This window comes from Zonotrichia leucophrys, chromosome 10 (assembly GCF_028769735.1).
Source record: "Zonotrichia leucophrys gambelii isolate GWCS_2022_RI chromosome 10, RI_Zleu_2.0, whole genome shotgun sequence".
Taxonomy (NCBI): domain Eukaryota; kingdom Metazoa; phylum Chordata; class Aves; order Passeriformes; family Passerellidae; genus Zonotrichia; species Zonotrichia leucophrys.
In genome coordinates this window covers 10,076,850-10,103,925 of record NC_088180.1, presented here as the reverse complement: position 1 = coordinate 10,103,925, position 27,076 = coordinate 10,076,850, and the positions used below count along the sequence as shown (strand labels likewise).

The 27,076-nt window shown below is 37.9% G+C and overlaps 1 protein-coding gene and 1 long non-coding RNA gene across 2 annotated transcripts in view; one reads left to right on the top strand and one right to left on the bottom strand.

Annotated features, from left to right (window-relative positions):
* Positions 1-27,076, bottom strand: part of GALK2 (galactokinase 2) — a 46,628-nt gene that overhangs the window by 19,017 nt on the left and 535 nt on the right. Inside the window, exons 2-7 of the mRNA XM_064721854.1 lie at positions 25,123-25,211; positions 23,875-23,998; positions 19,119-19,209; positions 16,110-16,256; positions 3,520-3,618; positions 645-797 (exon numbers count right to left, since the gene is read on the bottom strand). Coding sequence (XP_064577924.1) covers positions 645-797; positions 3,520-3,618; positions 16,110-16,256; positions 19,119-19,209; positions 23,875-23,998; positions 25,123-25,211 — 703 coding nt within the window. The remainder of the gene's footprint in view (positions 1-644; positions 798-3,519; positions 3,619-16,109; positions 16,257-19,118; positions 19,210-23,874; positions 23,999-25,122; positions 25,212-27,076) is intronic.
* LOC135452089 (uncharacterized) lies at positions 18,353-26,747 on the top strand. The gene is made up of 3 exons (XR_010441533.1): positions 18,353-18,488; positions 24,556-24,676; positions 26,425-26,747. It is a non-coding gene; the product is annotated as an uncharacterized LOC135452089 (long non-coding RNA).

Sequence of the window (27,076 nt, the reverse complement as noted above, 5' to 3'; positions counted from 1 at the left end):
ACATCTACATGCTCCTAAACATACAAAATCCAGAATTAAAGCAGAACTCAGATTTCCCCTATTCAGTTTACATACACCTTAGAGATAATTTCAAGCTGTAAACTGGCAGTACACCCTAAATATTGGGGTTTCATTCAAGCCTGTTTTTAACTTTATGCTGAGACACATGCTGCTATTCAGCATTTCTAATATTACTTCCTGGCCTTCAACTACTAGCTTGGATGCTCTCTAAATCCTAGAAAATACACATCTATTGCCATATGTACATATAAACATGTGACCATAGTGGTCGCTTTCCATTATTTGTCATTATTCAGCTTATTCAGCTTTAATTAGAAACAGTCTATCTTATTAACTGGGAATATTTTTTTCTGAAAAATAGACTTATTTCCTCCACTGAAATACAATAAAAATAATTTAATAGAACTAAATCACACAATCTTCTATATAAGGACACAGTCCTTGTACTTCCATTAAGCTCAGCAGGAGTTCTGTTCCTGCATATGGAAGTGTCTGGTTCTGGAAAGAAAAATTATATAAGAGTAGCACCTAGCCAGGTGTTAAAGACACAACTGGTCAGAAGTGGAAAAAAGCACATATTTAGATGAAGGTTTCATTAGAGTTTGACATAAGCCATGCGTTACCTTTGTAGCCAGCCGACACTCCATTACCCTAATATTGTAATGAGAAGTTGCTGCTTTATTCATTTCAACACAACTGTTAGCAATAACAAACGTTGCTCCACTTGGAAGTCTAACATCAGTTGCCCTCAGTGGACTGAACTCTATCAACTTGGCCTATTGAAAGAAAAATGAATGGTTAGTTTTAATTTACTACTAGCTAACAGTGCACTTAGTTCTATAAATCAAATGCAAATTTGCATGTTTTTTCTCTTGAAAATCCAGGCACAGTTAAGGAAAGAAAACTGACATGAAACAGGAAGAAAAGAGATTTAACCTCATTGGTCAAGTTACACATACACTTCAAACCCTTCCCTGTAGCTGGATTTTAAAATGTTTCCATTAAGTCTTTGGGTCTTTTCAGCATTTTACAGAACCCCACCCAACCTATTTTTCTTGCCTGTTTAAGACAACAGTTTCACTTTGATCTGCAGAGAAGTACCAGGCCTGGCTGAAGCTAATGTGCATGCCCCTAGAAACAAGGGGCTTTGCATTCCCTGCCCCTTCATCACTGTCCATCTCCCCCTCAGTCCTCTCATTTTGCACTGCAGCAAGATTAGTACACTGAGGTACAGTATGGGACCAACATTTTCAGACTGATGTGAGGCAGTGATCATGGTACATACAGACAATCAAACCAAGAAACTAAATAAAACTAAGTGTAAGAACGTAGTTACTGTTTCCTCCTTTCTGACATAAGAGACTGCCTTGCCTCACACATGCTTACACAAGCTGTGTAAGATGTTCCCAACATTTGTGACCTTTTCATGGAATAAGTTAGGCATCCATTAATTAAATAATTCAGGATGAAATGTAATCAAGAGATTAAATTCACATCTGGTTTTTTACTGGGGTAAGTTGTAAATCATGTGCCCTGTTTTGGCTTCTTAGAATAGACTGTAACTGTGCAAGCAGGGACATCTTACTGGTTTTGGCATTGTTCAACCCCAGAGAGTCCCTTGAGCAGCTAGAGTGCTAAATAAACAATGACAAATCTGCTTGTACATTATGTACAGCATATGTGTTACTCCCTGCCATTGAGATTCTGGACCCCATCACAGAATTCCTATCAAGACACACAGAATTGCTTACATTTAAATATACTCTTTAAGATCTGCTCCATTAGACCACAATGTACCACTAAGCTGGTCTAGTGTCCTGATTCTGACAGTAGCCATAAATGGCTATTTAGGGGGAATATAAAGATAGAACATATACAAAGCAATCTTTTCTAGGGGTATGTTTTTCCAGATTCCCATAAACAAAGATTACAATGGTTATACTCACACTGGAAGAAACATCTATTAAATTAGATAGCTACATACAGTTTAACACTCTCTTAGTGTATCCACAAAGGTCTTTTTTGAATCCTTTTAAAACTTCTGCCTTCCACAATGTATGGTATTTCTCAATTTAACAATGAATATTTTGGGAAAAAACCCAAACTTCCTTGTTTGTTTTTTACAAGCTGCTTGCTAATGTCATTGTGTTTCTATTAGTTCTTCAGTTATGAAAAACATTGAATCCTCCATTTACCTTCTCTTTACTTGTTTAGGGAATCTGCAAACTTCAAAGTATCACCCTCAAAGCTTCTCATTTTCCAAGCCAAAAAGTTTTAAATTGTTCAGTCAATGCTCATATTTTAAAAAATAGCTTTGATAAACCTCAGTGTCCTTTACTGTACTTTTCTCTTTTTTTTAAGATGGGTGGCTCAAGCTTCATTCAGCTGCAAATACACTGAAGCAAGGATATTTTTCTGGTTTGTTCACAATTCTTTTCTCATCTGTGCTAACGTTTTCTTTGTCTTTTTGGTCACCACTGCTATATATCAGAAAAGCTTCCACTTACATAATCGTGTCTGTGTATGGCAGGAAAATCTGCTGCTTCCTTCTTTCATTATTCATGTCACTGTGTTTTTACTACTAACAGTAAAAACATGAAGGAAAGGTGTAGAGTAGGTATAGTGATGTGAAGTTGAAAATATATGTGTCTCATGATGGCATTAAATGTTTGGTGTAATTCTAGGAAATAGGGGTTTTTTTTGTGTAAGGCAATCCAAGACATCTCATTAGGAACAAAAGCTGTGAGATATAATGCCACAATCATAAGGAAAGGAAAGGTTGTTATGAAACACTACATTAATTCCAATAAAAGTACTTTGACAGGTCTGAGGTTTGAACAGTTGCAGTCCTGTGCACCTTCTGGGACAGCAGATGAACCTCACTGTAAATTCCTCTGCAAGCACTCATGCATAACTTGGCAGGCCCTGTTTATCACAGCTAGTTCACCTTCTGTCACCACGTTTAAGACTGCTAAATGCCTTCTACATCAAAATTCAGCCACAGAATTGTCTGGAATTAGCAAAACTGGTGAAAAAAAAGTCTCCATTGTCTTTGTAACTGAACCTGGCAAAACTTCCTAGAACTGTTTGGTTATAAGAAGTTTCAAGAAAGCATTTTTGTAATAATTATCCCATTTGCACTGAATACAAGGCATGCCGACCATTCAGATTTCATTATATGGGAAACATTCTAAGTTCAGCATGAATTAGCCAAATAGTGGAACCTGGTGCTCTTCTAGAGTGCATCTTTCCCCCACATCTTTTCCTTCCTCCTTGCCATTTCTGATTTTTCTCATCATATCCATTCAAACTTGTCATACTCCAATGTACCCAAGTTTGTAAGTTTAATTCCTGATTCATTTGTATACCAATGGTGCTTGTACTGCTTATTAGGGTATTCTAGTTTCTAGTCTTGTCTTCTACATACTAATGAAGGTATTTTTTTGCTTACATTAATTAATACTACATTGTTAGCTTAGATTACAAAGGTACACATACAGTTCCTTCTTCTGCCAGAAAAGAGATTGACTGGTCCATTCCTCCACCTTCTGTGCCAATGTAACGTTCGCTCTTTGTGCAAATTTCTGCAAGTTCCACCTGGAAAAATATTAACATGTGAACCTTCAGCCACAGTTAAGGACGATACTTTTATTCTGCTTACATATTAATTAGTGAGAAAATGAAGGAAACAATGTCAGAGTTCTGACACTATTATCTCTCACAAGTCAAATAACATATGCTGCTATCAACCAGGATGCCACATGGCCCCTTTTCCCTTTTTTTCTGAAGCAAAAAAGAACCAACTACCCAGCCTCCAGAGGACCCACCACAGCCAAATGCTTTTCAGAGTATCCTTGTTTAGACACTTAACTCTTGTAGCTGTCCTCCTCCCACCTTCCTTGTGCACTTCATATCCTTCCATCCCAATAGGCAATGATTTGTTGATTTAATTAGATGAATCCATCTACTTGTGAATCTCAGCTTAGCAAAAAATTGCAAGTTATTATTCCAGACTGTTTTAATGTACTGATTCCGTAATCAGAATTTACTCCAAAACTGTTTCTCACTGCAGATATTCAAGTCAGTGATGCTTGTTGTGTCTCCTTAAGATACTGTACTCTGCTTATCTGAACTAACTCATAGCTGTATGTGATGTGCATTCCTTTGTGACATTGTGGGCATATCTTTGTGCATTCTAGTACCTGCAGGTCAGAGGATACTATGGGAGGGTGGAATATCAATGTTGTAACAGTCAAAAATAATAATTACCAGTAAAGTTTTCGGCTATCAGGCTAAGTCAAAACAAAACACAAGAGAAACTTTGGAAAATGGTCAAAGAACACAGAGTAGTCAAAAAGAAGTGGATTAAGAGGAAAGTATTTGTGTCCACCTACTATGACCCCTAGCAGTCAGTTTTTCTAAGCACAAGGTAACCCCAAGGAAGATGGGAAAAGAACTTTAGAAAAGCCACAGGCGTTTTTTCAGTGGCAAAGTCAGATTCAGATTCCACAGTAAGGATGCAGCATTACAGGACTGAAAAAAGCTAAGCAGCAAGACAGGGACACTAGCCAGCACACAGCTGTAAAAGGCAGCAGATAGAGGCAGTAAATCACGATGCTCAGAGAGGTATGTGCAGGGTGCCTGCCTGCCTGCTTGCTCAAGTCCTTTAATGGCCCCACTGACACAGCTGTAAAATTGGTGCTTGGATGAATGTAATCAGGCTGAACTGTTTGCAAATGCACTAACAACCAATTTACTCAGCTCACAGTGCAGTTATAGCCAATAAGCCTTAGGCTGATAAGCAGAAGTTATCAAAAAAACATTAACAAAGGTACTCTAAAACTATGCAGAGTGGATCTCTTTGACTCAAACATAGTAAAAGACATGAAAAATACCATTAAGGAGAGAACATTGAGAGTACAATCGGCAAAAATACTCTCCCTTTTGGCACTGCCTTTCCTTTGTGTATTTTAAAGATGAGCTGAAACAATGTTTCTTTTATTTTTCTTGAGAAACCATAGAAACTTTGAAACTATAGAAACATTGTGGCTCTCTCTCTTTTTAACAAAACCCATTTCCCAGGTTAATGAAGCTTCATTTTTCCTCCCTGTCCCATGTTCACTTAAGTCCCATTTCCAGTCTGAACCTCAGATCTCTTCATCCCATCAATGAAAGTTTAACATCTAGTTACCATATCTCCCTGCTCCACTATGAGCTGAAAATAATTCTGAATTAAATGCTGATGAAGGCAATGATGCTTTTTCCCATTTAATGCTAAAGTACTCAAAAACAGCTCCACAGAAAATAACAAACCTCCAGACACAACAGTTTCTAGATGCTCACTCCTTTCTACATATGAAGGTGTGCCTATTTAAAACTGTTGCTGTGACATGGGAATACCTGCATGTTTCAGTCAGTTCTGCTGAACCTGCCTTTTGTCTCTCTGAGAACACAGCAATACCACATCCCTAACTGTTGTTGCCACTGGCAGGAGCTTTCAGACTGGAGCTTATGGGTATTACTCACTGTGTGAGAAGAACATGTTGGCAGATGGGCCATGTGCACTCAAGTAGGAGCTGTGGCTGTGCAAACCTGGCCTAAGTACAGCTCCTGAGGTACTCCCAACATAAATTCTGTCCTTGGGTACAGCTGCCTGAGCTATTCATCTGCAGCTGCCAGATAAAGCTTGGCAAAGTCAGAAATGAGGCATTTCACTCTTCACTTAGTCTGGCTGCATCTCTATCTCCACATACACATCAGCTACCACTTGATTGCCTAAATTGTTTAGACTTTATGAGCCTAGGCTTATTAAATGAGTATCAGGAGAAGCCTTGCAGAGGAGGAATGTTAACAATTAGGACAGTGCCACTCCCCTGTCCCTTTACAAGGTCTGGTGAACTGTGCCTGGTTGAGCAGCAGGCCTTGCTGGGTCCCGGCTCTCCAGCTGTCCAGCTGCGTATGCCGGGCAGGCAGCGCTGCTCCGGCTTGAGCAACTTCTGTTTTGAAACTTAGCAAGGATTGGCAGGACCACCAAGTAGTAACTGGCAAGGGTTGCAAAGAACCCTCTCCACAAGACAGCCCAAGGCATCCCTGAAATATTATTTGGTTTCTAATTTAAACGGGCCCTTGCTGACACAGGCTGGCTTTAATACTAGGATGAGAAGCATGTGAATGGAGAGGAAATTGTCATTGTATAGAGAGCAGTTTCTACTTACTATTGAGACAAATGGGCAAATGTTTGCCTTTTGCTAAAATGAGTGAAAGGGCAAAGTTTCATTGGAAACTAATGTGAAGACTAAACTGGAAAGCCTTGTGTACATATTTGATACTTGGAAAAGGATGGCCATATGACTGAAAGAGTGAACTGAATTTCAGGAGGTCTGGGCTCAATTTCTAGCTCCACATTAAGTTTCTTGTGAGTCAGGGAAAGTCTCTTTAATTCATCACGGCTCCATTTCTTCAGTAAAATGAGGAGTATCTTCCCCCTCTTTCTAATTAGTAATTGCTACTTGGGATTCTTACATGATAATGCTATAAATATATGTGACTTCATTGCTAGAAAGTGAAAAAATCCCCATTTTACTACACAAGTTCTTAGAGTTTAGACTTCCACGGAAAATATCTCTAAGGAAAAAAGTCTGTGAGAACCACGTAATAAAAGGAAATAGCTTTTGCCTATCTCAGAGCAATGCCTTGTCTCCATTCAACTTGCAAACCCAGAAGGTCTTTAGGGCAGAGACTGTTTGGATCATCTACTATTTATACCTTTTCATTGTATGTCTGTAAAAATACAGAGCTTCTCAGACCCCAGATTTCACTGCATAACTTGGCAACATCTCAAATATCTGCCTGAAGAATACCTGAGCATAGAACTTCCTTCTGGATGCACTGCAGTTTCTGCAGAGAAGTAACTTGGAGCATTCTCACAGTCACATTTAGGGGAACTGCACCACAGCATCACCTGTCAGGCTGGTAGGTTAGAGGGGCCTGACACTCCTTGGCAGACTTCCAGTTACAATTGTTATGTGTATAAAATAAACAGTGTTAGCCTCTTGAGTTCTGCAGAAGTCCTAGAACAGGTTTTCTCACTGAACTCAGGCGGATATTTGTTCCTCATGAGGCACCATGAGAAATACAGAGAATGAAAAAACCCCATCTGCACATAGACTCCACTTGCATCCCACACATTCTGATTCATATGACAGACCACTTTGAGCCAGCCACAAAACATAGCTTGTTCTATGCACTCAAGGTTCATTAGCATGCTTTTCCTTCCCTAAAGCAGTATTTCAAAAATACTAGTAAATCACAATTTAAATCTTCATAGAATTTTACATAGTTTACTTTAAAAGCATTCCTATAAGGCTGCTGTTATCTTCAACTTAGAGACAGCACAGATACTTACATGATTTGTTCAAAGTCATGTGAATCAGTCACAAAGATGAAATGAGAATTCAAAACCCTCCCTATTTCCAGCATTGTGGCTTATTCTGTAAGGAATATAGTCTCATGGAAACAGCTGCAGGGTAGATGTAAAATCTTATTCATATGATGGTAAGGAAAAGAGGAACAGAGAGATACTAAAATCATAGTTAAAATGGGTCTGAATAGTAACATTATGACTCTGCAAAAAAACTACTTAGATAAATGAAAAATTTCCTTAGCTCACCTATTGTGAGGTCTACATATGTTACTGCCCTCTGAATTTCTGTATTATTGTTTCAGGAAGTTGTTCCAACAGAACTAACTAGACCAAGTAAACGATATCATGCAGACAGTAAGCCCTAAGCTGTCATCTACACTATTAAACAAGCAAAGTGATATATTTAATACAGTAATTCAAAAAGCTCAGACATCAGGAGATATTTCCTTTGATCTGACCCCCCTGCAAAAACCTCCAAAGAACCCAACAACCTAGCTAAGAAGGGAAGTACACATAATCACAGAATATCCTGATGTGGAATGAACCACCCAAGGATCTCCAAGTTCCTCTCCTGGCCCTGCCAGGACAAGCCCCAGAATCCCAGCATGTGCCTGAGCCTGAGCCTGTAAGTAAGTAAGGGCTTGTCAGCTGGATAAATTCATTAATAGACTTGAGTCAGAATAAAAATATGGAATATATGAAGATAAAGGCAGCCTCTGTGGATCAAACCAATACCACGTCTAGTCCTGTATCTTGTAATTGAATGTGGGCTCTTAGTATGGACCAAAGGCCAAGTAAAGATCTTATTTCCCCAGGACTTTATGTTGTGATCGGGAGTTCCCTAAGCTGAATGTCAGTTCTGCACCCTTAGTTACCAACAACTGATTTTTATATGTGAATTTATCCAGACTGCCTTTTAACTTATGCATAACTTCAACATGTAGATCTAGGAACAAGGACTTCTACACCTTGTCAGGTGAAGAACTGTCTCCTTTTGTCAATTATTAATGTGTACCTGATTAGCTTTATTTCATACCTACTGGCTCTAAACACTTGAGGGAGCAACAAACAATGATTGCCACCCACTCAATCAATTAAATTCATCATTTGATGGATCTCTGACCCTTCCTCCTTTAGGTGATTTTTTCCAGAGTCCTAACATACTTTTTTATGGTGGTCATTCTGTACCTTTAATTGTTCCATGTGGCTTTTTCCTAAATCTTTTTCAGTTTAACTATCTTGGTTGGTAAGAAAGGAGAAAGGCAGACTTACAGCACTTCCTAGACACCTTAGGGAAAATGTCACTGTATCATTTGCAATTTTAATGTGACAAATGAGCCACATAAAATGTGTGTTAATTAGTGTTAACATAAGCACATTGTAATGCAACCTCAAGCAGTTCAGCACTACTATTCCACCCCTTTCCCTGAGGTTGGACTGCCAGAGTCATTATGTGACCACATCTGTGCAAAGTCCCTTTGTTTAAACCTGGCAGTGACATAGCTGAAGCCAGCTGTTCCCTTCTGCAGGCTGCAGGGAGGTGGGTGAGTGGGGCAGCTGGGATGGAGACTGGAAATACCTGCAGTTATTCCAGCAGTACCCAGAGCTGCTCCCACTCGGGCTCTGTTCAGCCTCTGAGCGTAACGGGACAGCAGCAGTAGCTGGCAGGTGAGTAAAACCTTGAAGTCTCCCTGGTGATCTGTCAAGAAACACTAAATATTGCAGCTTGTGAATGCCAGGCCAAATATCATCCACACAAACACTACTTTTATAGCTGTTGGCAAGTACACATACCAGGTTGGCTGTGCTTCCATGGGAGATGTTTAGAATCAATGAGTTTCATGATATATTAACCTTGGGGATTTTGCTGTTTATCCAACAAAAAAAGATACAACACAATAAATTCGAATGTCTATAATTAAAACAATATAAAGCCACATCACTAGGAAAAGAATCTCAATACATACAATTCACTAACAAACAATTAAGTTTTAAGAAATTTATGTAAATTAATTACTTAAGGAAGCTGCTCACATGTTTTAGACAATGTTAGTTGGAGCACTAGGAAATATCTAAAACTAACAGTTTTTAGAAGGTACTTTTTAGGCTGTTTGTTTGAGAAGCTTAATTCTGAAGTCTGTCCAGAATGTATCCTACTGCAGAAGGTAACACCCTAACAGGCAGCTGCCTCCCCTGAGCAGACCTAGGCTAGCTTTTGATCTAAGACTCTACTAACTACCCCTGCTTTTTGTTTGAACAATTTAAGGTTCTCCCTGATAAGGAGCAAGTCAGTCTTGGGTTACGAAGAAAGAAATTACTACCACTTAAATCTGTTTTATCTTTGAGTCACAAGATTTCCTATCCAGCATGCAGAGAGTCTAATCTGGGAAATCATATCAGTGGAGATATAATTTAGTCTGACAAAGAAAGGTTGTGATTTTTTATTATTAATTGCCTTATGTGTAGTTACTCTAGATGGAGAGATTTCTTCTAATAAGAACTCATCAGTAGCTCTGCATCATATTACCTTGTTTGGGATTTTTAATGGAAAAAGTGAGTTTTCAGTAAAATGATACTTTTCATTAATATGTGCTTTTCTATACTTATATTTCAATATGAAACACCTCAAATTCAGGTTTAGATTTACAACTGAGTCTTTTTGGTCTTTCAAGTCAAAGAACTGATAAATTATAACCCACCCCATACAGCTCACTTGATTCTCTGTTGCCCCATCATTTATTTTACTTTCTATCAGTTTGATGTTAGTGATAATGAGCATGAAGACCTAAATGTAGAAAGGTATTTAGATATCCTAGGAATAATGAAAGTGAACAGATGATCATTTAATTATAAAAAAAATTCCTAAAAATTAGAAACTTAATGAATTATCTGAATGAGGACAGATAAGGGAGTTTCACCTTTAGTATTCCTCTTGCTCACAAAGAGGCCAAGGGCCAACTGCTCTGATTTTGACTCATGCAATAATGGGTCTGGACAGTGTGTAAACTGTGACAGAATTTGTCCCCATATAACTGTCACTGTTAATATGTTCCAAATCAGTGATCAATCCCTTTCAATCTCCCACAGCCCTTCAAAGAAGTAAACTTGTGTAAGAGTAAACCCCTTAAAAGAGTAAGACAATTAGTGAGTAGGAGACAGGCAAATATTTGTTAGTAAAACAGAATTAGTGTTGCTTAGTATTTTTTTGGAACAGCTCACCCTACATTACACAGAAACTTGATATACACAAATCCAGAATGACAGCAGCCAAAATAAAGCAATCTTCTCCATAAAATGATAGTATTGAATTACATCTGCCTCAGTGGTTTAATGTAGTTCATTTTGGCCCAAGTTAAGTGTGCTAGATTTTCTATGCACTACAGTGCAGTAGTAATGGTAACTAATCTTTAAAATTTAAAAAAGGGCATTTTTCTTCTTGTTTTAAATTTTATTGTTTGTGACTGGAAGGTCCATGAAGAAAATGCATTTGTTAATATAAGTTATTTTTAGCACTGTCTTTTTCAGTGCTCCAGAATTCTCTTCATCATGCAAATTTAAGTAACTGGAGTATTTAAATATCAACTCAGTCAAAAGTGCTGTGCATATATTTACTCCCTCTATAGAAATAGATTAATGGTCCCCCAATGAACATTCCTTAGCATTTCAGCAAGTTAATCTGAAAAGTCAGACACAGTCTGCTGCTTTCCTTTACAACAAATAATGTTGGTAATTTGATGGCAAATGTAGTGTAGATTTTCTGTTAAATTCTACAGCGTTTGGTTCACAACACACAAGACTGAAAATGCAGAAGAAACATTTATAGATAAAGATGAGTGTTTTACAGTAAGAAGGAAACATTCTCCATCATATATCATATTTCAACTCTAGTTAGACTGTAATTTTTTCCAATCTTTGCACATTTTATATACATATATACAGGTATAAAAATAATTTCTGAAATATAAAGCACTGTGTTTAATTTAGTAAGGTATAAAATGATCCTCAGATTTTAAATATTATTTTTACCACCAGGAATGCCTTTATTTTTAATATCTCATCTTGACTAGGAATAGGTTGCTGAAAGTTACCATCTGCTTCCAGTTTGCACATAAAATTCCAATTAGCTGAATTTCATATATGTTTTGCAAGGTAATTATGCTTACTTTTTTCCAGAATGGGAATATATTTGTCAGATAGTATCTGGATGTCCTCATAAGCACAGCAATCTTAGCTTGACTTTGTCTGCCCCCTAACATGCTCAAATAGAAGGTTATCAATTAGGTTGATGAGAGATTATGGCCTTTGATTACCACAGCTCTAAAGTACTCTGTTTCCCCTTGATTACAAACATACAGTCAAGCTTAACAAGAACCCTGGTTTTCAGTTCCACAGAGAGAGGAACTTTAGCATTTCTCTGTATTAAGAGTACTTTAAAATACAGTATCTGTGTGCCATTTTTTGTGTAAACAGTTTGGTTTCTTACATAATTATCCCGAGCATGTACCTATCAAAGATTTTGATAGATCAAGAAAATAAATTATAAAAAGAAATATTTTAAAAATAAAATAAATTATAATCCAATCCTAAAGAGTATTATCAGCACAAGTTGCTCATTTCAAAGTCACACTACCAGTGTGGCTACTCACAGACAGCTATGGATTAGGAGTGGTAAAGGGCTCAACTCAAGCACTTTCAATATTATACAGAGGCTTCAGAAACCAAGCAGAAAGGATTCCAGATGGCCTTTCTATTCTCCCACTGCAACCAGTGACAGTAGCAGGTACAGTAACTGTTGAAATGCTGTTTAAAAATGTTTAACACCCACACTCTAATTCATCTGAGCCATAGTTTGGGAAAAGTGAAACCAATGGACACTGTGCCATTACAGGTTAGGTTTAAGTCCTTTTTTTACTCTGTCTGACTTAGCTTTTTCTCAGTCTAGATAAAGCTAAATATGATTCCCCTTCCTATGCTCAACATTTCATATTAAATTACATAAACCCTATTCAGTTTTGATCTCTTCTTCCCAATAAGTATGTGCACAGATACCCAGCCTTGATGTAACAGAATGTTAAGGTGGCTGAACAGAGCTTATTTTCACACAATCTAACATTTGACAACAACATTATTATCACATCTTTGAAGTAAATCTAGTTACTCAGTCCTAAGTGATTTTCTGTACTCGTTAATTCCTACCACAAAACACAAAGCTGGGACAGTTTAGAGCATTATTATGTTTCCTTTACAAAAAGTATCATGTCCTGATGAAAAGTTATACAAAAGATTGATTTTGTAACTGTGAAATAAAAATCACTTTAAAGTCAAGAACCACTACTTCTGAGCATTGCTGCTGTTTGAGTGATGCCAACACAGCCTTAGAGTGGGATCCTGTTTGGAGGGGAAAAAGGGATTCTTTTTAAAGATTGCATTCTACATTTTCCATCTTGTTATTTGAATGCTATTGCACTGCTGCAACTGGTTAGCAGTGCACATCTGTCTGAATTGTCTTGAACTGGTATTTTCCCTAACTATTGTGTATGATGTTTGGTTTTTTTCAATATTGTATGCACAGTGAAACAATGCCCTGTTTCAGACTGCTACACACAATTAGTGAGAGCATGTGTTTTCTGATTTTGTTTTCAATGTCAAAAAAGTGCTATTTTTAAAGTTAGCGACCATGAAATTCTAGCCATGCTTTTACAATGTTTTTTAATTTTGTGGGACTCTGACTCTTAATCTCATAGGCCTGAACCTCACACTGGAAGTGTTATCTCATAAAAGCTCTAAATTTCAACGGCTTTTACTCTACAGCAACTATTTTAAACTTACATTTATCAGGAAAAAGAGCATGTAACTAAAATATTCTCATAAAAATAGTTTCACAGAAACAAAACAGATAAATGTTCCATTCAGTAAAAGGTCATTTTTTCATAACTTTGGCTACTGAAGCCCTACAATTCAGCCAAATTTGATTCCAAAGCCAGAAGTTTCCTGTCTTCCTGCTACAAACCATCACATTAAGATTTTGCAAAGTCCATCAGACTAGTGAGGGGCAAAAAGTCAATATTTTCTCATAAAATTACCATCATAACCAAATATTGTTACTTATAAATACCACAATTTACAAGTTTCACAACTATAAAGCGTTTGGGAATAAAAAGATGGATGGGAGGGGTAAAGTGATATTTCTTATTTAAAATAAACAAACACATAAATATCCAGAGCCTCAAAAATACACGGTCTTGGTTAGCTTTCTAATAGAAAGGATCTGGAAGGCCCCTACTTGTGCTCAGCTAAAATTTCCCTGCCATGGGGGAGCTCCCTACTGACACAGAGCCAGCAGGACTGGATCCTGCACAGATCCCATCTGACACCAGCACAGGATGCATTAGGAGCTGGCAAGAAGTGGCCAGAGCACGTTTTATTCTTCTGAGGACTCACATGCCTAAATTGCTCTAATTTATCCTCTGACTAGCCCTGCCTTTTACCAGGCAGTTCTGCTAGGCTAAGCATAAATCCAGTGCAACAGAGACTCTGGATTTAGCTACATATAAGAAGTCTCTAAGGGTAAATCATAAATTAGCAAAAAACAATGAATGAGTTTTTACTATCCTGTAAGATTTGGGGCAACTTAAAGCCTGAACAAAAGCAGTCAGTCTTCAGAGCTGCCACCCTCTTTCCTAAGCATGACAACCAGGTGCCTTGGTTTGTGCAAGCATTCAAAACCTTGGATATGTTCTTAACTGCTCCTATGGAGGCTATTCAGAAGTCTCATCTGTACATTAATTGCTCATTTTTCATCGTAAGTGCAAAATATCTGGCTGCAGGCAGCAGGGTTTCCTGACAAAAATGTGCAATTGTGTCTCTTGTGTTTGTCCAACTGTATTTCAGACACAAGCTTAACGTTCAGCACATTTTTCAACTAGCAAGAAGAGGATTGAACAGGACACATGAGGAGAAGAGAAGACACTCAGTGGAGTCTCTGTCTTCCTTCTGTTCTTCCATAATTTTCTATGAAAATGACAGAAGGAGTTTTGCACCTTTCTTTACAACAAATCTGGCATAATGCTGGCTGGCACTCCCAAGCCATGTGCAGGTTCAGCTCAAGATACACACTGTATCTATCATTTGTTCTCTGAAGAACACTGTGCAGAACTGGAATAATGAAAACCTGGCTTCTGGTTTTCCAGATACAGATTTTTACTCGCTAGTAAAATGTGGGCTTTCTGACCTCTGCCAGTTTTATGCTTGTGCAGATACCCAATTTCTGAACATGTGCACTCCAGTGATTTTGCTCAGTTGTTCCCAAGCTTCACTCTTGAGTTGACCACCATGAGAGACAGTGATGACCTGTGGTAGGACCATCTATGCAAAACCAGAGGCTTCTTGTCAGGCCAGGTACATATTCAGTCACCTCCAACCCTTTAATTACAGTCTCACTCATCCAAGAAGGATCCCCAATTCTGTGTTTTCATCTACCACTGCTCTCAGCTCCCAAACCAGAGCCTCTCTTACAGTGTCCAATCCCTTACTGACCTTTGATTGGACACCAACACAGTCAGGGTGACAGTGACTGGAGCCACATCCTCCTACCTAAAAAGCTTCCCCACCTCTCCAACCCTGCTCCCTTCTGCCTGAGCCCTGCCTGATGCTCCTGAAGGCAGCCCTGGGAGCTGGGCAATGTGGGATTGTGCACTCACTGCTGAGAGCATTCCTGCAACTGCAGCCTCAGAGAGAGTCTCAACAGATCAGCAAAAACCTTCTGTGTGGATCTGTTCAATTCATGGCTCAGAGAAGTGCTTGTTACAAGCAGAGTTAACAGCTGCCATCATCATGTGCCACTTTCAGTTGGCTTAGTACCACAATTTGGGAATGTCTGTCTTAGACAATAGGCACAAATATGTGTAACAGTCACATTTAGATCTGTTCTTTTCTCTTCCTGACAATGTTCTAATTTAAGATCCTAGTTTCACTTAACCAGACATTTTTAATGGAGAGAACTTCATTCCCATATGGCACCTTCAAGGACCATGACTCCTCCAGAAATCTGTATTACGCAAGCCAAACAGTGCTAACAGTTGTACTGCTAACAGGTCACATACTTGGGGTTTGTTTTTAGACTAATGTTTGTTTAAAAGTGAGGAATACATTTTGGATTGTAAATATGTGTTCCAAAAAAACTGTGAAGAGAATAAGGAGAGTCAGATGGAAGAATTTTACCTCTACTTTGTGCTGATTACATAATTTATCAAGAAATTGTTCCACAGGCCTCCAACAGATGCTCTGTTGTTAAAGCCATGAAAAGTCATTCAGGGAGAGAGTAAAGCCTCGGGGGTGTGGTCCACATGCTTCAGCACATATATCCTCAGCCCTGGCCTGCAGATAGCACATCTGGTCCAGGCATGGACCTGATGGTTGGCCAAGATACAGGCTTACAATAATGCTCCTTTTTTCAGCTTTAATGTAAGCCTGTTTTCTTGCCAAATTCAAATCCTGCCAAAATTTGGCCAAAGATGTTTGCTCGATTGTGCAATATCTTAAGTTTATATCCAACAACTCTTTGCAAAAACAATTGTATCGTGTTTTTAATGTTTACAGGCATTAACAATATTTAATTTTAAGTAGAATTTTACTGCTGACACTCTCGTGTTTTACAGTAAATTACCTTAGAGAGGGTTTTTCCATTAGCTCTGAGTGTCACGAGTCCTGCACAGCACACCAAAGCACTGGAGCTAGAGAGACCAGAACTTGGAGGGATGGTTCCATCGAGCAGACAATTCATTCCAGTTGGGTTATTGAGACCAAAATGTTCCTAACAATGAAAAAATAAACAATCTCAGTTTCAAGTACAGACAGGCTCAGGCTTGCAATTATCTGATACTTAGAAAGAGAATCCTTCTGCTGAATTGCTGGAAGCAAGGACCTGCTTCTGGTATCTACAAAATAAAGCAAAATTTTCATTCTGTTCCTTAAGAACAAAGGCAATGGTGGGGCTTCAGCCAAAGGTATGTCTGCAATGGCTGTACACAAACATATAACTACCCCAAGCAGAACTCAGGATGGGCTGCATGCCCAAGAATTCACCAAGCTCCGTGGGTGGGTTTTGCAGCAACTGGCTCTGCTTTGAGCTGCTGTGGTGACAATGCAAAGTTACCACTCCTTTTATACCCTACTTTTGTCCTTTTCTCCACAGCTCTTCATTTAGGCACCACAAAGAGCTCAAGGCCCACTTTGTGCTTCACTTCCAAGGCTGGCACGTGCTATTAGGCAGCCACATGACACTGAGGGGGAAGCAGTAGCCATGCAGGGTTTTCAAAGCAGATACTTGTGTCCTGAAGCACCCACAGGACTGACACTGGGAAAACCACAATGGTACTTAAAGAACTCTGTGCTTTAGGGTCACAAAGACACACCTACCAGTGGGGATGTTCTCTGGCATGCTATTTTTTGAATGAAGTTTAAAATATTCATGACTGATAATACAGATAATACATTTAATCCAGAAGTCATAAATCCTCATGTACGTACTCTTTTAAATACTCTTTAGTTGCTTTTTCTTTTTATTTATAATCACTTTTATATACATTTCTCTCTGCTATTAGTTTGAAACAAACATGCAGTACTTATTAAGAAATCATTGGATATGGGGGGTATATGAATAGCTAACTTCTGATGCAATTTACACATCAATAAACTGTTACAGTGCCAATAATCAGAAAAAATAACAGTATTTCTATGAAGAAATGTCCATCTTGAAAAGATTTCTGCTACTTCTTCTGAAACAACTTCAACCATAAATACCAATGGTAGAGATCAGCAAACACAAAGAGCCTCCTTTAAAGTCTTCTACCATCACTTCAAATTATATTTTGAATTTCCTGTTTTACAAATAAAGGAAATTCATATCTAGCATACTATTGCTGCCCATGCCCCTTTATGAAGAACACTAGACAGGCTTGTTCATAAACAGAAAATGCTTGAGTAACCAGAAACTGATCCACAGTTTCTGGATCGTCTTGAATGTGAATCAGGCTCGCAGACTTATCACGCGATGTTTAAATAGAAAACGTACTTCAGTTTCAAAAATGAAAATGGATTTTGCCAAGTTCTGCAACAGTTCTGTCCCAAAAGGATAGCATGCTCAACTTAATATAAACAGATTATCCCGCTGGACCCTCTGAGTACTTGTATTTCAGACTTTCTTAAGTCTGTAACATTTATGCTTATTCTCTGCCAGTACCAGAGTCTGCAAACCTGCTTTGCAAATTAACCTTCAAGTATGAAAGCTTGTCCTTAGGAAACAGATCTCAGTAGCAGACTGCAAAATAAATAAAGTCAATTGGTCATGCAAGCCTTAATATAAGAAAGGATATATTGTAAAGAAACCTAATCTATATCTCTACATTCAGTGCAGTTTAAATGCCTGTCATACTGAGCAATGTAAAATTGAAAATACTCATGTTACTGCATGAGTAATTTATTTGGGTCTATGCATAGGAGCAGGGGGCGGTTTGGGACCTGTGAATTGTAATAAAGTGATTTGTGGCACTGATTGTTCTGAATATTGTATTCAGTGGCAGGTGTGAGGGAGGCTTTTCAACAATCTGCAGTCCTTGTCTATTGGAACATCCTGTGGGGTGACCTGGACGGCCTATCCTAAGGAAAACTTCATGTGCTTTAAAAACCAAATTTACCCATAATTTGGGCTGGCTGTGGCAACCTGTTCCTGACCTGCCATCACTGTTTAGTCCATCTGCCCTTCCAGAAATATCATTAGATTGACATCAAGCAGAGAAGACACCTTTTTTTTCCCCTCAAAGGGCCATGAATTCTGTGAATCCTGTGCCTCACCTGCAAAGAGCAGGTGAGATTTGCAGGAGCCTCGATGGGGAGCTCAGGCTGCTCCCAGGGCAGCAGTGAGGAGCAGCACCTGCTGTCACCTGGGCCTTGGGGCCAGGCTGCTGCCCAGGGGGAGCTGCCCAGGGAGACAGAGCTGGAGTGGGCAGACAGGAGAACATCTGGGAGGTTGTGCTCCTGCCTTTCTGTAAGTGTGCCCCCTTCTGCACAGCCGCACTTTTAACTCAGGACATTCTGAAAATCCCATTCAAATTCCAAACCCTGAAAACCATGATGAGTAATGGTTCTTAATGAATTATTTCTTCTGTGTGCTGTTTACTTGGCTTTTGCATTTTCTTTTGCCTATTGCATGAGTCAGTTTCACTCAGCTGTTGTGCACAAATTACAGGTTTTCAGCTTTAATGGAAGTTCATTGTTTTTAAATGCTTCCATGGAAAGAAAAGGGTTAAGATATGATCTTCATGTCCTGAAAAACAAACCTCTAAACCTTTTTCAAAGCAGCTTTTAATTAAAGAATCCATTGGAAAGCATTCCATTTGACTTCAAAATCCAGAAATGTCATCCTGATAATGTTTGATCACAACTTTCCAAAGCAATTATTTGCTACTGTAATTTGTTTTATAGAGATGAAAATAGTGCTCTGCCAATATTTTAAAGCAAACCAAGTCATATCTCCTCTTCAAGTTTTAACATTAAAATACTTAACTTTATGTTAAAAAAAGCTGTAGAATGCAGGAAAACATTTCAAGGGTAAATAGGTATTCTTGTTGTATTTTACTTCTACAGTAATTTTATAAATTAAATGGATTTGGCTTACCTGAATACCCTTCAGTCCACACAGGAAGTAGTTATGCCACTGAGGTTTGGTTTTGTTAATCTGAATGTTATTAACACTAGTACTGAAATCCCTGCAAAAACAGAAAAACCTTAAGGCTTTAATTTGTATTAAATTTAGTTTGAAAAAACATGGCTTGTTACTGCCACCTGCTGATGGAAAAAACTGGCTTGATGGTTTTCAGTGCAATGTTTTCAGGCTTGGTTTCTTGTTTGATCTTTTTACATATATTCTTTATTAATCATTTCTATATGGTTATTTTAGATGAAAACATAAGAATTCTTGAGCAAGTATAAAGAATATATTAAATAAATCCAGAAATTAAGCTGCCTTTGACATCCTTAATTAAGGCAGGATGCCTTCTATCATGTACATGTATGCTATCATGATTTCTTAGAAGTGGAAATTCAAATAATCATATCTGTCAAACCATGACTAGAGACAGATAAACCTCAGGCTCTCTGGTAATTCCTGCTCAGGATTTCATCTTCATTACCTTTGCTCTGAATGGCACTTCACTAAAACAAGCCTAATGCTCCAAATTTATATTAAGTATGTTACAAGACAAAAATTTTTAGTTTAAATATTTTATCTGTTTCCTCCCAGATAATTCCTACTCCACCTTTCTTTCAAAGTAATAAAAATACTGAGCTTGAATGTTCTTAAAGAACAGCCAGGTGCTGTCAGAATGGGCATGGGTGACACACAGAGGCCTCAGGGAGGTGCAAGTGTTTTGGCAGTCTGTACCCTTGAACATCCAGGAATTTCATCTGCTTGATGTTGTGACAGAAGGTGCCCAATGCAGAAACAGCAAAGGCACTGAGAACAGCAAGAAATCAAATTAAAAATATTCAAAAGTTCCAGACTAACATGTGCTCTACAAGGCAAGGTCTGCTAGAAAATATGAACAGAGGCAGCTGAATTCCTGGAAATATTTAACAGGAATAAAACCAGTTTCAAGAAATAATACTTCAGGGGATAGTCTGTAACTCCTAAAAGCATGGAATTTTTCTTTTTTACACTGGTCCTAGTAAAGTACATAGATTATTGATTTCCTGGGTTTATTTTTGTCCAAAAGGACAACACTAATTAATACTTGTAATGGATACCTGTGAAAAGATGTTTTTATCAGTTGATTATTCTGTTACCCATGGAGAAAAAGTTATACAAATCTAAAGCATCTTTAGACATTCAAGTTCAACCTTAATTACAGAGCATCAGTTTGGTGTGCAGTTTAATGTGTAAGCTGCTATCTTAGTGCCACAAACAGGATTTTAACAGCAAAGATTGCACAAAGCTAGAGTAAAAAGTTACCAGGTTTTGCTGAGGAACACAAAAGATATGAAAGGGAGTACTGAGATTAGAGTACTAAGGAAGTTTGAGAATGGCTGTAAATTCTTCCAATTTGAGATTCATGTGTATTTAGAAGGATCTCCAAGAGAATAAAACTTGCTTATGGTTTTTGAATAAAATAAACCCCCCACGAGGTATTTGTAAAATAGAAAATACTTGTCATAAGTAATGAAGATTTTAAAATTCTGTGTTTGTTTATGCTTGCTTCCTACAATAATCCTAAATTATTGTTATAAAAAACAAGGCTGGTAGAAAGCAATGGATGAAAGTGATTAAGAGAAAAGGAATCTTAAGTCTTCTTTGCCTCAAAGAATTCTAAAATATTTTACCTTCATAATTCATTTTACCCTCTCAGACAGAGTAAAATTTCAATGAACAAGAAGACACATATTATAATTATATATTTTCTGGTTCTCAAGATAAAATAAAATAATGACTTCTTAAAATGCATTTTGCTATTTTTTGCAATCTTCTCACATAGAAAATGGAAGAAAAATATGGCTTTGATTTTGGCAGGTTTTATATGAACATAATTTACACAAACACAGAATGTTGGACTGTCAAAATTCCCAGAATCCTTAAGTCTATTTTTTGTTATGATATTCAGTTTTTATAAAAAACAATTCCTAAATATCCAAGCTTTAAATCAGTAAATGTTTAGGCTTGCCTTTGAACCTCCTACTGAAAATTAGGCTATTTAAGATCATAACTTTATAACAAAATAAAATAAAATATTGGGAAAAACATACCCATGAGATAAAAATACTCTGATATTGTCTCTTCCAGCCTTTCTGTTTTAAAGAATGCTTGGGGGAAAAATGCCAGTTCTCCATAAGCAGACATAAAAACTTCAATTTTTCTGTATAATTAGAAGAGATAGGATTTTTAAGTAGTGTGTCTGAGGTGGTTTTTACTGCTTGAAAAGAAAATAATCCTTATTTTTGGGAGATCAATTTGGCTCTTTCTCACAGAACCTTATTGTCTTGTCAGTCTGGTAGCTTATCTGTTTGAGTCTTCTGTACAAATACCCTGATTTAAAAACAAACAAATAAAACTTTCAGGTTTTGTTGTGAGATGGAAACTGATTGGTAATTACCATCCTCTGGTACTTCTGAAGGCACTTTGAGAAGTATAATGTCAGATATTCTCTCTACACATACTTCTCAATTACAAAGATGTTTTGTGAAGGGAAGGTATCAGGAACTTCAAAAGAATGTAAGTTTTGAATACCTTTTTAGTCCCAGTAACATAAAAGGCATGAGATCAGTTGAGATAATTTATGATAAAAAACAAGCAGGTGTTTTTCTAGCAACCTGTTCTCTGTTCTATTTCTACTAAAAGTTAACATGAACTATCAGGGTGGAAGAGTGTTACAGAACTGTTCCACATTTTACCAGTTCACAAAATAAGAATGAAATAGGAAATTTTAATTCTACAGAGGATTCTGGTTAGTCCTTGGTCACCAAAGGCCTATAGATACACATTCACCACAGGCATAAATCCACCAGTGGAACAGGCTGGGAAAAAAAAGACATACTGTCATCAGTTTTGTTGTGTGGTGTAACATTCAAAGTGTTGAAAAATATTTCTTTGTTATGAAATTATGGACATGTTTTAGCTTTGTTTTTAAGCAACAGTGTCTCAACAAAACCAAGATGCTTAATGCTGTGTTATGAGATCCTTTCTTGGTTTATGGTTTAAAGCATATGATTTTAAACTGAAACCAGGACAGATGTAAAAATACAATGACAGTGTCTGCAATTTAATTCAAAGGCTGTAATTCTACATTTTGTGGAACTGTCCTGAGAAGGCCATTTCAATTGCAATATAAGGCAGCAAAGCTTGAACACCAAGTGAAAATGTTTACCTTTTCATTACTGCTTTATTTTGTGTTCACTATAACATCTTGTCCTAGTCAAAACTATTGTAATTCTGAAGCCATTGTCTCTTGCAGAATGCTTTTGCAACACAGCTTAAGCCCTGGTGGGAGGCTGCAGTTGAAGACAGAGAAAGGTCCCAGGCACACCTTCCATTTCCCTTCCCTGTTCACCACTGCTTGTTCCCACTCTTTACCCCAAGTCAGCTTTAGTGCTGAGTGCATGGCAATTCACTAAAATGACAGAAAATTATCCAAGCAAAAAATGGGGAATAGTGAACTTTACCTTAAGATCGAACAAGTATTCTACGCCTGCTAAAAGGCAGAGGCTGAGTTGATCTTAGAAGCAGCTACAGGGAGACTAGAGGTAAAAGAAGCCAAGCCATTGCTTTTTGCCAGTGGCAAACTCTTAATTCAGCCCAGCTATAATGTGAAAACATATTCCACAAAGTGAAAAATCTCTGAGTATTTATACTTAGCATGGAAGTAGAAATTCCTTTGAACTGTCTTAGTCACAGGCAGCAGTTCAGAATGTGTTCATAACAAACTGAGTTTCAAGCAGGAATATGTGCTCAAATATTTCCCACTTTTGACAGTGTGTTCCTGTCCCTGTGCTGCCACACACTGTGCTTTCAGGAACTAATTTACCAATTAAACCAATGGCTCAATAAAAATGGCTTTAACTAAGCTTTTGCTGATTCTCATTTTTGCAAAATGCCCACAAAAGCTCATGTGGGTGAGTGACCTGATCTGAACTGCCATGCAACTACACAAATATCAGTCTGTGACAAAGAGGCAGGAAAACGTGCCTGAAGTTGAGAAGAGTGGCAGGATTATTTCCCTATGTTCAGCACTTGTGAGACCATAGCTGGAATATTGCGTCCAGTCCTGGGGTTTCCCAATACATGAAAGACATTGGCAGGGAGTTGACAGAAGGCCAACAAGATTATTTACAAGGGATCTTCAAAGGTCCTTTCCACCCTAAATTGCCCTCTAATTCTATGAGCAGCTGTGGAGGAAGTGGAAGTGAGGGAATACAGGTTTTTTGAGCCAGGATTGTTGCTAAAGCTGTTGTGCTGCGAAAACACGGGCCCAGGTTCTCCAGAGCAGGGAGTGTTACCTTACTTTTGCAGTAATTGATTACAAAACATTTCACTCCCTTCTCCAGGGGACACGGAGCTGCTGCCAGTTATGGAGATTATATCAAGAAAGATGAGATAAAAGAAGGGAGGACAGAATTGCGGAGTTTTAGAAGGATTGGAAAATCAGAGGCCTTACAGAGTAATATGAACAAACAGGTGGGAGACACAGCAGCTGCAAAGCTATTGCTCTGAACTAATAGACGTGGCATGGAGTCAGTCTGTGGGATTCCATCTGCTGATATAAATTGTTTACACAATCAGACTCTCTATTGCAGTGGAAGTCTGTCAGATCTCTGAAAAGGTAAACTGTATTGCAGTGCATGAAGAGGTTCATAAAAAATAATGAATAAACAAAGTAATTACATACAAGTACGAAGAATTGGTATTTGCCAGTTGCACAACTTGAGTTTGTGCAGGTTCTACTGCAATCAGGATATCTTGTTCTATAGCCATGGGGAGCACAGCATAACCACAGTAGTCTATGTGTTCTCCTAGCAAAGAAACAAAGAAAATACTTTGTAATAATTCTTTCTAGAATAGCAGTAACACAATTTCTACAGGGCTTCAGTGTTGTTTACTGGATGAGACAATTTCTTACTGTAGTTTCAACTCCTATTACCTAAAGTTTGGGGTACGTTTCTTCCATTTCTTATTACTTCACAAAAACTTCTTGTTTCTTTAGTGATTTTTATCTATTGCACCTGTTTATAAATGTTCGTATTTTAACACTGGCTTACAAAAGTTCTAAAAAACCCCCACCATGTAGATTACTGTCCAAGAATGAGAACTGTGTTGTATGTACAATTTATGGACCTTTTTCCAAGAAGATAACTACTATTTTAAAATAATTATTAATACAGTTGCATACAACATATAAAGTAACATTCAAATAGAAAATGTATGTAGTAAACATCCTCTCCCTTGGGAATAATTCCCAGTTACCATATGCTGTCCATTTAGTCTATATGAGATGTTCCCACAACACTGAGATAAAAATTAACATCAACTGCATAATAAACTAATTGACTTTTACTGCTCTGTTTCTCAGGATCCTTTTACTAGGTCTTCAAATGTGTAGGATTATTTTATGCAAGAAACTCAGCTCCAGGGAGACCACAATCCTAATATGGACAGACAATCTAAAAAGTAAGGCTGCTACAGAAATAAAAGTAAGTTCTAAACACAAAATAATTGTGACTCTCCAGTCTGCCAGTGAATCACACCCACTATTTTAAGTTCTGTGGACACATCTCTATGGAAGAGAAAATAAGAGATGATGGTAGAATAATTTTATGCTTTATCATGTATATTGCTGTGGTTATATTTGGTAACTTTAACTGATTAAAAAAAAAAAAAAAGCTGGCAAGTTACTCCAATTTTCAAAAACATCACTACTGTCTATGAATGTTTTTCTCCAAAACTGATATCCATGTAGAGTTGTTTATAATAAGATACAGTAAAATCTACTAAATTATATATGATTTTCCATTTATCACAAGAATCTTCTCTGAAAAAATAAAATTAAGACCAGCATTTTCATTCTGTGTTTTAAACTACTAGGTTTCCATGATGACAGATGAAGTAAAACAACATAAGGTTAATTTTTCTCTTTTACCTATTAAGTTGACTCGTCCTGGTGCACGAGCATAAAACTTGGGAGCTGATCCAAACTTTGATATAAACATCTCCTTCAGTTTCTGCAATCTGAAAGGCAGGTTAGAAACATTTAGAAGGACTATATTTGCATAAAAGGCAGGAAGCTTCAATGCTTCTTGAAGCAAATTCAGTTCAGCTTCCTGAAGTATGTGGAGTTTTCTCTGCTACCTCAGGAGTGACATTAAGCTGGTTATTTCTGCTTTTCACATAAAATTGAAGACTCTACTTAGATTTTGATTTTTATCAATTTTCCTATTTGGCACACCCCATCTTTGTATAAATACATACACAGAGAACTAAAATTCCAAACATCAGATTATCCCCTTGACTTATGACAGTATTTACTCCACAGGATTCCAGCAAAAGTACTTCAGGTTTTCCTCCAGGTTTTAGAGGTGTCTGTTGTGCTACTGAAAGTTCAAAGCAAATAAACTTTGTCATATTGCTTTACTTTCTGCAACTGTAAAGGTACCAACCTTCTGCCTGATGTTTGCTAAGTTGGAATACTTTAGTGTGTCATGCAGAACAGTAGGAAAACAAGGGCTGAGAACAGATGAAGTCATTTATTTTAGTGAGGCATAAGAAACTTGATAGTAATTCATTTTGAAACTACCTTAGAGCAAAATTTCAGTCTACTGACAAAAATCTAGTAACAGGAACCCTGATAAGGTTTCTACATTTAATCTACATCTAGAACTGGAAGCCTAGTTAATGCAAAGTAGAAGTAAGAAGACTGCAATGAGAAACAGATGTTCGAAAATTCCACAATTACTTTGTTTCTACATCTTTGTAAAGGCTGTGTTACTGTTCAGCTACGTGTATGCAAATGTTTCATAAGGTTTTTATAAATGGAAAGCTACAAAATATGATTTGTTGTGATATTTTTTAACAGATCTTTCAGCACCTATCTTTGTGCCGTGTTACAAGGCTGTATTAGGTGTGTGATTTCCCCTTCTGATAATCTCCCCTACTATTGACTGGTATATTGCTCATCCAATTAACAAAAGCAATTTCTGCCATTTCATTGTTCAATCCCTTCTCTAGATCACATTAATAATATTATAGTCCACAGGGGAATCTGTTGGCAGAATTCTAGGTGTTAACTTTATTCATTTTTGTGTCAGTATTTAGAATGCTGCTTTGTTTCACAGATATTTTTATAGTAGTGTTGGTACCAAGAGACAACAAACAAAGCAGTCATGAGGGCATGTTTATCTAAGTGCTGACTGATCTCTTTTTTTAATGTGGGTTTTACAAGCAGGCGTGATGAAAGGCTATTTACAGGCTTTGGCCTTGATGTTGCAAGACACACACTGCGTTTCAAGCACCTCCATCAAGAAGAAAATTGTCAGAAGCCTTAAAGCAAAGGTACTCCTCACAACTTCACACTTCCAAGTCTGGAAATGCTGGACTCGTCGTTTCCGTGAGATTTATGGTGCAATCATATGCAAGTAAGCGGCGTTTTAAGAAGTGTCCCTTCTGCAGCGCTAAGGCAAGCGGAAAGGTTCGTGTGTGTGTGCGTGTTCATTGCACACACCCAGCAGGCACAAAGGTTCGTATGTGTGTGCGTGTTCATTGCACACACCCAGCAAGCACAAAGGTTCGTGTGTGTGTGCGTGTTCATTGCACACACCGAGCAGGCACAAAGGTTCGTGTGTGTGTGTGTGTTCATTGCACACACCGAGCAGGCACAAAGGTTCGTGTGTGTGCGTGTTCATTGCACACACCGAGCAAGCACAAAGGTTCGTGTGTGTGCGTGTTCATTGCACAAACCGAGCGCAACTCCACGGGCAAGGAGCGGGCTCTGACAGGTGCCGCAGCCATTCCCAGGACGGGCCAGGCTAGCGCTGCTCCAGGGCTTTTCCAGCAAAAAGGACGAGAGAATAATTAGCATTCCCCAAAAACTCTGGGGG